This window comes from Gymnoscopelus microlampas, assembly GCF_963454915.1.
Source record: "Gymnoscopelus microlampas genome assembly, chromosome: 2".
Classification (NCBI taxonomy): Eukaryota; Metazoa; Chordata; class Actinopteri; order Myctophiformes; family Myctophidae; genus Gymnoscopelus; species Gymnoscopelus microlampas.
The window spans coordinates 10,749,215-10,762,673 of NC_139939.1; the positions used below are offsets into that span (position 1 = coordinate 10,749,215).

The 13,459-nt window shown below is 43.1% G+C and overlaps 1 protein-coding gene across 1 annotated transcript; it reads left to right on the top strand.

Moving 5' to 3' along the window:
- Window positions 1–396: 396 nt before the first annotated feature.
- LOC311064618 (cytoplasmic tRNA 2-thiolation protein 1-like) lies at window positions 397–1,428 on the top strand (the record flags this gene model as incomplete). The annotated part of the gene is made up of 1 exon (XM_084084520.1): window positions 397–1,428. The coding sequence occupies one exon, from the start codon at window positions 397–399 to the stop codon at window positions 1,426–1,428; it is 1,032 nt and encodes a 343-aa protein (XP_083940646.1).
- Between the last annotated feature and the right edge of the window lie 12,031 nt (window positions 1,429–13,459).

Below are 13,459 nucleotides of genomic sequence, written 5' to 3' on the forward strand. Positions count from 1 at the left end.
TGACTTTAAATGCTGTGAACCTATTCAAAAGAAATTAAGAATATAACTGAAGAGAGTGCGGATAATCCTGTCATTGTATGACTGTCATGTTGTCTTTGCCTGTACTTGCATGTACAAACATCTGCGCATGCATGCTTGCAACAGCAAAAAACGTATAATCATGTTAGACGTGCCCAAATATGGAATGTCGCTGGGAAGTTGCCGGGAGTTCTGCATACATTCCCTTGTCCCTTTTATGCCCATACTGTATATGGAGATTCCAGAACTCTCCCCAAGCTGATTGGTTGAAACACTTGCCCATATACGGAGCTCCCCCAAACTCATTCAAGCCGGTGCGTCATCATTATCTTGTTATTCTGAATGTAGTCGTTGTGTCTTAGGACATTTTCCTCCAAGATGCCAATACAGTGCAGCTGTTGTTCTGAAAAGCGTGCGGCACTGAGACGTCCAAAGACCGGCCACTCGCTGTGCAAAGAGTGCTTCTTTGGCGCCTTCGAGGAGGAAGTGCATCAGACCGTTGTGGCGGCGAAGCTCTTCAAACCTGGAGAGACAGTAGCGATCGGTGCCTCTGGCGGAAAGGATTCCACGGTGCTGGCGTACCTAATGAAGACGCTAAACGAGCGATACGACTACGGACTCAATCTCGTGCTGCTGTCAGTGGACGAGGGAATCTCGGGCTACCGGGACGACTCCTTGGAGACGGTGAAGCGGAACCAGCGGCAGTATGACCTGCCGCTAAAGGTCGTGTCCTATGAAGAGCTGTACGGCTGGACCATGGATGCTATAGTGAAGCAGATCGGAGTGAAGAATAACTGCACTTTCTGCGGGGTATTCAGAAGGCAGGCGTTGGACAGAGGCGCCATTATGCTCAAAGTAGATAAGATATGCACGGGCCACAATGCCGACGACGTGGCCGAGACCGTGTTGATGAACGTGTTGCGAGGGGACATTGCGCGCCTGCGCCGCTGCACCGCCATATCCACGGCCTCGGAGGGCGAGGGCGTCGTCCCGCGCTGCAAGCCCCTCAAATACGCCTACGAAAAGGAGATCGTGCTCTACGCTTACTTCAAGAAGTTGGACTACTTCTCCACAGAGTGCGTTTACTCGCCTAACGCCTATCGGGGACACGCTCGTGCCTTCCTGAAGGACTTGGAGGCCGTGCGGCCTAGCTCCATCATGGACGTCATTCACTCTGGTGAGAACCTATCGGTGAAGGAGGGGGTGAAGATGCCTGTGCAGGGGACTTGCAGCCGATGCGGCTACATCTCCAGCCAGACGCTCTGTAAATCCTGCGTGTTGTTGGAGGGTTTGAACCGAGGGCTGCCTAAGTTGGGCATTGGGAAGCACCACCGCCTCCACGGCAGAATCCTCACCCAACAGCCTCTCACCGAACAGGAAGAGAGGAAGTTCAAGGCTATAGACTTTTGAGATTTATCGGGAACTTTATTTATATACCATTTCAGTAAATAAAAAGAAGAAAGAAATGGCACACTGGCCTCCACCACTTAGATGTGCTAACTTAAAGAGATAAGAGAGAAGATTGCAATAAAATTAAAGATTTTATGCATTTTCTTGTAGGCAGTAGGCACCGCAAACTGCTAAATGTTTAGAATGGTATGACACATTCAGTATTGTCACAGGATGGGGTTGGTATTGTGTTTATCATACAGTAGGTTAATCACACAACGGGTCTTAAAGGAGAAATCCGGTCATTTTAAGTGTTATGTTTGATGTGTGTCAAATCACTTACCAACGTATAAATGAAAATCGCGTAAATCCACAGAGCCCCCTATCGACCCCCACCGTTGTCATTGTAGGAGGATATAGAATAGCCCAAATTCGCCTATTTTAACCAATGCAAAGTCTGTTTTTTTGCTTCTAGTACTCATTGTTGAGTCCCATGATAATGTAACAGGCGCTAAAACTCCCGACAAGCTAACGGCTAATAACAGAACGAGCTAATGCTGGTTGCTGGTTTCTCTCCCGACCTGGCAACCTGGGGCTGCCATTCAGAGAGATAAGCAGCCCCAGCGTTAGCTCGTTTGTTATTAGCCGTTAGCTTGTCGGGAGTTTTAGCGCCTGTTACATTATCATGGGACTCAACAATGAGTACTAGAAGCAAAAAAACAGACTTTGCATTGGTTAAAATAGGCGAATTTGGGCTATTCTATATCCTCCTACAATGACAACGGTGGGGGTCGATAGGGGGCTCTGTGGATTTACGCGATTTTCATTTATACGTTGGTAAGTGATTTGACACACATCAAACATAACACTTAAAATGACCGGATTTCTCCTTTAATGGTGAGACAATGTTCACAATATAATGTATATTTTGTATTATATTATAATAAATACATTATCGTATAGAAAAAATATATATGCTCCAGTTAATCAAGAGTTACTGTGTCCTCTCCTCAGTTCAATTGATTCATTTTTATTTGAAATTGGTTATGGTTATCTACAATTTGTGACTATAACTAAACGTCAAAACGTAGTACCTGCTGCCAAAAGATACGGCTTCGCTGATTGGTTGAAACACGCGTGTCACCCTTTGCCCCTGTGTGCGTTCATGTTTGTGTCCCTTTTATAAAAACTGGAGGTCATCTTCTGCCCAAACTAGCGGCCATAACCCCAAGGACAGCATCACAACTTTTTTTGGGCAGCTGTCCCAAAAGCGAGCATGCAGCTCACATGACCTGACATGTGGGGACTGTCCAACTGTCCATTCGAATGCTCTTTCCATGCACTCGTATCCTGGTGCATCTGTCACGGCAGTGATCAGCCAAATGGTGCCTTCAACCCGCTGTTGGGGTGGGGATGCTGGCGATGATGGCCAGGTTGATCTCCGGTCCTAGACACGACAATGCATCACTGTCTGTGCAAGCAGCACACTCTCTCTCTCTCTCTCTCTCTCTCTCTCTCTCTCTCTCTCTCTCTCTCTCTCTCTCTCTCTCTCACACACACACACACACACACTGCATCAGTCTCCTGCAAACAGCTAAAGGCCAGCAGAAAGTAGCCATTTGCATTGGCCCCCCACTCGCATAATCAACCTCTAATCAAGGGCTTATAGGATCGTTAGGGCTCGTTAGAGCTCGTTAGTGGGCTGATTTATGCACTGTGTATGGAGGGCTCCTGAGCCACACACCCCTGTTCACGGGGACATTGTGACCCGGACACTGACATTTGCAGTGATGCAATGCTCTCTTCTCTCTTTCTGACACTCCGGCGAGTGTGTGTCTATGCTTGTGTGTGTATGCGTGCATTTGTACACGTGTGTGTGTGTGTGTGTGTGTGTGTGTGTGTGTGTGTGTGTGTGTGTGTGTGTGTGTGTGTGTGTGTGTGTGTGTGTGTGTGTCTGTGTGTCTGTGCGTGCTTGTGCGTGTATGTATGTCCTCATCACCTGTGTTGAGGATGCTTGAATGGCACACTTGATGTTTCCTGTAATCTGTTAATTATCATAATAACATTAGATGCCATGAGGCTAATTACACACATACACATACACATACACATACACGCACACACACACACGCACACGCACACGCACACACACACACACACACACACAGACACACACACACACACACACACACACACACGTGCGCGCATTCACGCACGCACGCACATTGATTAGATGGTATAATTGCCTCCGCTCTGTGAATGGATGTCGTCTCATCTCCTCATCCTTTTTGTCTTTGGAGGAGATCAGACTGGGATGCTCTTGGCAGGTTTATAGTTTTGTTTTGCATCCGAGTGTGTGTGCGCAGTGTGCGCGCATGTGTGTGTGGTGTTTGTGTGTGCGTGTGTGTGCGCGTTCGTGCAGACAGTATTTTCGGGGGAAAGTGTCTACTTGTCTAAACTTTTTTCCCCTATTTCACCCGCCAAAGTTTGAACAATAAGTATTGTTTCACTATTCACAAGACAAACCGAGTCCGTTTGACAAAGCTCCAGTGTGTGTGTGTGTGTGTGTGTGTGTGTGTGTGTGTGTGTGTGTGTGTGTGTGTGTGTGTGTGTGTGTGTGTGTGTCTTGATTTAATGTCTCCTTACTGTGCACTTTCCTGCCTCTCAGTATTCTGTCGTCGGCATGGAAAAGCTCTCAAGCTGTGGGACAGAGCCTCACATCTCCTCCCTCTAAGTCTTGTTTTTGTCCAACCTCCATTTATCCATCGCTCATTCACCTCTCCTCTCCTCTCCTCTCTTTTCCTCTCCTCCCCTCCCCTCCTCTCCATTCTACCTTTCATTATCCCCACCCCGTCCCCCGCATCCCCTCCGTCATTCTCTCTGCCTCGCTCTCTTGTTTGCTGGCAGCATATATACTTCAAACGAGGTCGAACTTTTTTCCTCTGAGAAAAAGTTCTCAGAGGACAAAACTGTGATGTGGCTCCTCTCTGCGCTCAGCACGTTTTGCCCCGCCCACTGTATACGGTGCTGGCGATGTTAAAATAAGGCCTTTATTCATTCCGCGGGGGAAGTTCAGTTGCCTAAAGGCAGCACAGCAGTTACGATACAGCTACGGGGCAAGAAAAAGTACTGTAGATACAACGGGGTAAAAGACATCACACTCAAATAAAAACACTGTGGAGAAATTGTACATTATACAACATTAAACACCCTCAACAGTGCTTGCATAGTGCAGGACAAATACCCTGCAGTGGAGATCCATGTTGTCACCCTGATCTGCACTGTTTGTTTTCATCGCCCTCTGACCCGCTTTGAAATCATTTGTCTCGGAGATTTCTGGCGACAGACACAGAGGACAACGTGTGTGCTATCTATCTCCATTAATTAACTGGCACCTGTCTGTGTTTATAGTCCATCAGAGATGGATTATAGAGCATTACAGAGGTTTTCCCCCCCGCGGACACGGTCGAGGCAGCTGGCCGGCCCCCCTAGAGCCTGGGTCTGCCTGAAGTTTCTAGTTGCTTATTTTCTATCAATTACACACCCCATGAAGCCTTGAATTCATGGAGATTATTTTGTTTTTGACACATTCCTGAGCCAATAATTTGATGACCGGGTGTATTTCCGATAGAGACTCAAAGAGTCTCCTTTGTGTCTCCTACCAAAAACAAAACTGAAACTAAAAAATATAAATCTAACCCTTCATGGGTTGTGTAATTGATAGAAAATAAGTATTTTTGTTGGGTGAACTACTCCTTTAAGGCAGGAGTTTTTGTGTTGCCACTGTCACAAAAAAATGCTGTCGGGTCTCTGCTCTTTATGGAAAGTGTCTTGAGACAACTTGTTGTGATTTGACACTATAATGCAATTGAATACCCCGTCTTAAGTAGCCAGATGGTAGAAATTGAAACTCATATACAGCCCATATACGGCATAGCAGTGGCAGCCAGGCTTAAAATAATTTATATATATTTTCGGAAATCTCTATGAGAAAAATGAATGGTCTTCCCAGTTTTGACAACACAAAATGGCCGCCACTGCTATGCCCTATATCAGTGCATCTCTAATTGAACGGAGTCGTAACATTTATTTACAAAAACAAATGTGGGAGAGCAGTCAAAATCGGGGCATTATAAACATGGGGCATTACGTTTTCTTAGCATGTGCTTCCGTGCTCAAGCATGCACCACCTCAGTAAATAAGTACCCCTCCCCATCCGTTTATCTCACCCCCATCCCACTCCACTATCGTTTCTCCTCCACCCTCCACTCCCTTTCTTGTGTCTTTCTGGCTCATCTCTCCGGGGTGGCTTGGCATGTCTTTATTCCTGTTTTTTTTCCGCTGCTGATGAGGCACTTTCCTGTGCCAGGCAGAAGACAGTGTTTCGCTGTGTAATGCACTTATTACTGGGAACTACAAATGACCTCATGTGCCGACATACCCGGGCCACGCAGTTAGCCGTGTTCAGCTGACTTTCTGCTGGGAGCTCGTGGTCTGTGTAACAGTGTTCTCATTATCATCCCCTTCTTATGCCATGTTCAGTTTATTATGCCGTTGCTATTGGGTGGAAACCTTGTATGTGCAACACTTTTCAGTAAATGTAAAATAACCTGTATTCCAATGGATCAAATTGAGTTATTATTGAATCACAAGCTCTTATAATACCTTTTTCAAAAATAATTTCTCACATAATGTACAGTACAGTACAGTACATTATAAAAAAAAAAAAAAAAAACGAATAAGCAAACAAACACTTTATAACTGCAAAAGTAATTGCTATAAGTTGTGACTTTGTGTTTCAACTTTGTACTTGCTCATTGGTAAGATGGAATTCACAGCACAGTGAACAACCAGGCCAGATAGTTAACTCGAGCCAGAGACCTTTTAAATTCAATAATGCCTGCACCCAGTCTGTTTGCTAATGTGCACCCCATGTCCTCACACTACACCAGTATTTGTTTAGATTAGCCGAAGTCCCATTACATTAGCTAACTAAACACTCAGTAGAGAAGAGGAGGTCGTGCGGGTTGGTGAGAGCTTTTGAACATTGTATAGCGCCACTGTCGGGTGGAAACCTCATAAAGTGTGTCCAAAACAGTCACTTATTTTTCAGAATGTTTCAAGAATAGCGGAAATAGCCCATCTTCAAGCTCACGACAGGCGTGCTATTCTGCTATTTTCACTACTTTTGTGCGACATTGGCATACGACATGGTACAGAATATGGCTTTGATTTATTGAAAAAAAAACATAAAAAGATGACAGTGACTTCACCCAAGCACAGGAATAAACAAAAAACTGGAAGATTATTATTACAATCTCCTCCATAACTGCTATGGGTTTGCCACCTTCTCCGATATTGCATAGATTAGTAGGCTGCACGCTACAGTTATTGCACTGTTTAAAACATTTTAAAGAGTTATTTTGGAAAATAACCTGTCAGGTTGCACTATGTCTATGTCATATTCTGATGATAAAGGCACTGAAACAATAGTGAAAAGGAATCAGTTATGTAAATAATGTTTATTTGTTTCTTCTTCCAATATGAAATGATCCCATATGATAAGGGATCGACACATTAAATGCTCATCTATTTGGTTCCAAAAGTGTTTGAATATTAGACCTGGTCCATTTTGGATTTGGTCTCTCACGATCTGCAGAGGTCAAATCTGACGTCCCTCCACACATCTGAAAATAAACATTATAGCATTTACTAACAATACGTTTCATGTTTTCATGTTTTTTTTTCATGAAGTGCAAACATGGACATAGTATGTGAATAATGTAATGGACACGTGTAAGCAAGTGAGTACTGACGGTTAGTAATATTGTTTGAATACTTACTTTTATACATAACTTTGCATAAATGAACCTAAATTATGGTATAGTTAATTAACAATTTTCCTCTGTTCCTCTATCCGACCCCTCCGATCTGAATAGTCAGTTGACAAACCATGCTTTGTTCTCCCCTAATTGTTAAATTGAGCACACCTTTTGGTTATTGGACATACTCAATTCCATTGGGGGGAGGGAAAGAAAAAACCTCCGACATCTACACTTCATGGAGTACATTTTTTGTACCGAATGAACCGAATGAAAGTAACAAAAACACCCGAAAAAGTAACAAGCCACGGAATGCACGCACGCATGGAATGCATGCACGCACGCTTGCGCTCGAGCGAAGCTGTGTGTACACTACATGCACTGCTGGAACTTGTGGCGTGTTGTGGGGAATTTGTAACGGAGGTAACTTTCTAGGGATAGGTTGTGTTTATGGATGGTCACTGTAGAGAGGGAATTCAGAGGTGTTTGTACACCTTGCCTCACTGCTGACAGAATTCATTTGGAGCTGGGCCGGGACTTCTACAATGTGTTGCATCACTATTTCGGTTCTCTCCCCTTCTCTATGTTTTCCCATGCGCTCCCATGTAACAGAAATCCCTGTAATCTCATCTATCCATCTAGCTGACCCGGTCACCACATCCTTGGCGGACTTTGGAAGTGCCAATCAGCAGTCCAGACTAATGAGTTAATAGGCTCTATGCACAGCAGCCATATTATCATTTCCTTCACAGGTGTTACCAATGATACTAATGAAGGCTCTGTTCCATTTAGTCTAGCACAGTGGTTTCCACAACCCCCATAACTCTGAGAGTGTACAAATGAAACCTTACGGGTCCATTTGGTTCCATTTGTACACTCTCAGAGTTACACACCTGTAAGGGGCCATTTGGAAGCCCATGAGGGTCCCTGGACCCCAACTGTAGACCCACTGGTGTAGAGTGTTTCCAGTGGGCCAACATGCACAATATCAGCACCCTGACTCTGTTTGACCAGAATGGAACAGAGCCTTCATTGGTATCATTGGTAACACCTGTGAATGTCTTCATAATATGGCTGCTGTGAATAGAGCCTATTTCAAAACCTCCAGTCAGTGTAATACCTGGTTTTCACTGAGACGTGGATGACCCAGGAGAACACTGCTCCCCCTGCTGCCCTCTAAGAACCCTGCACCTTCAGCCACTCTGCCATAGCATGGCATTGCCAGAATGATCACGTGATCAATCTGGCAATGCCAGGCTAACTCTAGCAGGCTCCATCCATAATGTGGTACACACAACTCAAGTGGAATGTCTTTGTAATATTTTGTTAGTAGTATTTTTCCCCTCAACTACACTTGAAAGGGAGGTAAGCAAATTGGGATCAAGAGGTGTACAGACAACTGATCAAACAACCAAAAACAGAGGACCATAAATTAAAGGGATATTCAACTTAAACATAGAAAATATATACAAAATAAATGAAAAAGTAATGGAAAAATCACGGCCCACGGCTCACGCATTAGAATGTCGTTTTAATGCGTGAGAGGGTCGTGATTTTTCCATTACTTTTTTAATTTACTTTTGTATATATTGTTTTCATTTTATTTTATTTGAAAGTGAAATATCCCTTTAACTAAGGAGGAGCATGACCAGAACAAATTGTGTTGCAGAGAAAACGATCCACCACACCTAGGGCTGACAGAGGGCTGAATTAATCTGTGTCTTATGCACACAGTAGATGTGTGTATAGCAGGAATACAATTTGCCCAAAGATATATAACATATATATTTTGTATCAGTTTTTATGTGTCCTGCAAGTACTAGCAGCAAAATGTTGTTTGGATTTGTTCTGTTAAATATTGTGCAACATCATATTGATATATTCATATATTAAGTAAGGGAATAAATACTAATATAATAATTAAAACATATATACAGTGAGGAACAAATATAAGATGTTGTCTTAGACAGTTACTGTACATTAGCAGCAGTTCCAGAAGTATGCAGGTGATATACTGCACATATACATGCATATAACTGTGCAGGTTAGATATGTGCAAGAGCATAATTATGCATAATCTATTGTGGGGTCCAGGGACCCTCAGGGTTCCTTGAGGGGGTTCCAGATGGATCCTTACAGGTCTGTAAATCTGAGAGTGTACAAATGGAATGAGATGAACCATTTTTTGGTTCCATTTGAATAGTTATGGGTGTCCTTGAAATTCATAAAAGTTTGAGAACCACTGCACTTCAAATATCAGTCAAAACACGGTTAATGATCGATCTAGGACTTTCCTAAATCTGGCATCCGTTGTGCTGTAGTTGTTTCATAACAGATGCATTTGAATAAAACATTTAAAACGATGGCTTAAAAAGCAAACTCTAAGAATTAAAGTGCTAAGAGCTAAAGTGCTCGTGCTCATTTATTGCACCAAGACTTACACTTCAGCAGCTTGGAACTAGCATTATCTTCAAGAGCCTTGTGTGTGGCAGAATACTTTTTCATATTAAATACTTTCCGATTACAATAGATTTAAGAATGAATATGAATACCCGTGTTTGGAATTGTGGGTTGCATTTGTGAATCACTACTTTTTAACATGCACACGCACTTGGTGATGGCACTATTGCAGTACGCACATGCACACGCACGCACACAAGCACACACACACATGCACGCACGCACTTCGGGTAAAATGTGTGTCAAACCAGAAACAGGATTGTGTCAAAGGTTGTGTCTTACCTAGACACAGGATCTAAATGTCTTCTCATTAGAAGAACTGGGAGACAAAATACAACCACCCCAATTGTATAAGTTGTATTCGTATTGTATTAACATACTCTACCAAACAGAATGGACAAAATATCATTTTATTCACTATTTCTTTACATAATAGAGCCGTTTTATTATTATTATTATTACTCCAGTACTTTAACTCAAGCACACATTTGACTGAGCCACTTTCACTTGTAGTGTTGAGTAATGTTTGACCAGGAGTGTCTATATTTTAAGTACTGGTGTTGTTGAGTACTTTGCCCACCACTCGGTATGGGTATAACCTGCAAAGCAGTCATGAATAAACCTCTACACTGAATGTTTTACAAAATCAACAAAACAGCACCGTACCCAGCACCACCACTTACAAAAGTGAGCCACAGTTAATTTTAGCTCAAGTGGTGTGTCCCTGGCCTGCCTGGCTCACTTCTGGTGCCTGACTAATGTCTTTTTAAGCCTAATGACCTCAGCCGTGCATAACCCAATGTTTATCAACCTCTCATTTATCAATGGAGTTAATCCATCCGCTCTTAATGGATGATTTTCTTAAAACCATGCTAAATGAGGTGGGTCTGTTATTTAAATCTGTCGGTAAATGTTATTTACATCTTTGGCTTAAATGCACACTGGGAGGGAGGAAGTGTTTTGTTTTTGTTTGTAATGCCTGGTTTCCATTTGTTTAATAGATAAATGGATGCCACAGGTAATAGGATGTAGAATTACTTTAGCGGGGGTGGGGTGAGGGGGGGGGGGGGGTGAACAGGCGTGTTCATCACATCACTATCCGAGAAACAATTATGTCTTCAAAGATGGAAGGTTCTCATGAATTGAGAAAACAAATTGGCAAATCTCCGGGGAAGCAACTCTTAATCAAACAAATCAATGTGATCGTTCATGAAAAACAAAACAAAAATCCAATTTAATCAAATAAATGATTCTCAAAAATAGAGAGAACAGCGATCTTAAAGTTTACAATACATTGCGTTGTGACGCGTTGTGAGCTTGTAGATCAGCTATTTGAGCTGTTTTTGTGCCATACCATAGTACGGCAAAGTATAAAGAGCAGCTGCCTGCATCATAGCACAATGGTATTAAAACCAAGGATTTGGAGGAGATGCAAACGGCTGAGGACAATTGAATTCCACCATCTATGGGAGAGCATTATGATGCGATGCGACGCGTTGTGAGCTTGTAGATCGGCTGTTTTCACTATTTATTTATGTTATGTATTTTTTAAATAATAATAAAATAGAAACGGTTTTGGACATACAAGGTTTCCACCCGACAACAAAGATATTCACAAGATATGTTCTCAGGCCATAACTCTATGATATGACCTCCACACTGTGGAGAAAGTGATCTGATGTCATGGATGTCACGTGTGACTGATCAAAGCCCTACTCATACACATACATCAAAAGAAAGAATAGCTTGGTAATGCACACTTTCTCATGAGATTCCTTATAGAGCTTTTTTTTACACCGGTACATGCCTGACATCAAATTGGACAAATCTTGCGATGAAAGGACATGTGATTGGATGGGATGCTCAGATATGCTGTGACATTCAAAGATCACTCCAGTTTGATCAAAGGGTGCGATGCGTGTCGAGCAAGCATGTTCCCAGACACAATACCAGTGACATTTCCAACAGTGTTGAAAGGTGACATGCAGTCATCCATATCATGTTGGTTTCTTTCTCTATAGCCCTACTCTAACCCATTAAGACCTCAGGACTCGATTCTACAAATGTCCTCTAGATCCTAACAGTTTTCTGAAAAAAATGGATGTTGCTATGTCAGTGGTGCTCAAACTTTTTCATGTCAAGGCCAAAATGATATGTATTTCGCTGCCGACCCCCCCCCCCCCCCCCCCCCCTCAAACTATTATGTTCCAGAGTTAAAAATGTTCGCTTTAAGAAATAATATTTTATATGTAATTTATGTATTTTTAAAAATAGCAGATCTACAAGCTTGTAGTGCGTAGCTATGAGCTTGTATATCTGCTATTTTTTAATAGCCAAGGTATAGAATAGCGGTAAAAATCGAAAATGACACAGATGCCTTCCCGATCTTAATGGGTTAAAACTGTTCCAACCAACATTTCAGAACAACAGATATAAACAATGGTTTAGAATTCTTTCCCCGTGGGTCCAGTGTGTTTTCATAACCTTTTGACTGTTATTGTTTTTTTGTTTTGTTTTTTACAGCGTGGTGCAGAAGGGGCCTAGCCATCTGCAACAGGGTTTGTCTGTGTCTCTGTCTGTCTCTGTCTCTTTTTTATGTATCTCAAGAATCAAGAATCAATAGGGGGTTATACATAAAGAATACATCACATGGATGCACCTGGGACGTATCATCAGTGTTGTAGCCTGGGGTCATAGGGTGTTTCAGGTTTCGCAACATACTGTACACCATCGCCCAGGTGACCCAGCCAGGGTTGATCAAGCCCCAACTTACGTCCCAGGTAGCTACCCACGGTCAGTCCTATAGGGAAAGACAGGGCCAATCAGTCCGCTTCTCCGGAACTACTCTGCCGGAACTCGGGGGAGGCTCTGTGGGTTGTCTCCTGGCCGGGCTCCTCCTTCGTCTCACCAGGTCCAGGACCTGAGCGCTGTACTAGCCTGGGCAGCATTCCTTTTCGGGTATATGATCCGGTCGGGAGCGGAAGTAAAAAAAAAAAAAGTGGCCGGATGGGCAGAACCGGAAAGACGTCTCACCTCAAAATAGGTCCGTCCTAATAAAATCCTTGATGCGGCATAGTTTAGCTTATTTTTTAAATGTAAATGTGCGTGCACTATCCGGAGACTATTTAGCGTCTGTATTATCCCACGGGGAAATTCTATTCCATTTAAATAGGGATTGGGGAACCAAAACAAAGCGGCACCGCAAAACCGGATGGGCAGAATCCGGAAAGAGGATTATTTTTTCTTTTTTTTTTCAGTAGGCGTGGCCTAGACCGGATCATATGAGTCTTTAGTAACGCAGACCAGGCTTTCCTCCGAGGTGTTAAGACTGGTGATGCGAGGTTAGCGCTGTACCTGATCCTCTGCACCATCCCGATTCAAACATTTCCTTCTGGCGTGATGGTTCCTTGGGGCCGATACCACTAGATTGGGCCGTCTAATGGTATTAGCTCCGCTTGCGGTTTGCTGGAATGGCCCTCCTAAAGGCCTCACCGTGGGTTTGTTGGGCTTCAAACCAGCAACGGGGAATGTGCAAAATTGGGGGAACATTAAGTATACTTGCTACGGACATCTGTGCAGCAAGATAAAACTGATATACATCAGTACACTTATTTTTGTACATTTGTGAAAAAAGAAAAAGAAAACGCATAGTTGAATGCTGCTTACCATTTTACTGTAGTTATTTCCTAAATAAAAATAATAATCAGTGTCTGTATCTCTGTCCCCACTCCAAGGCCAATCTCAGCTCAGCTCACGTTATCAACGTTGAT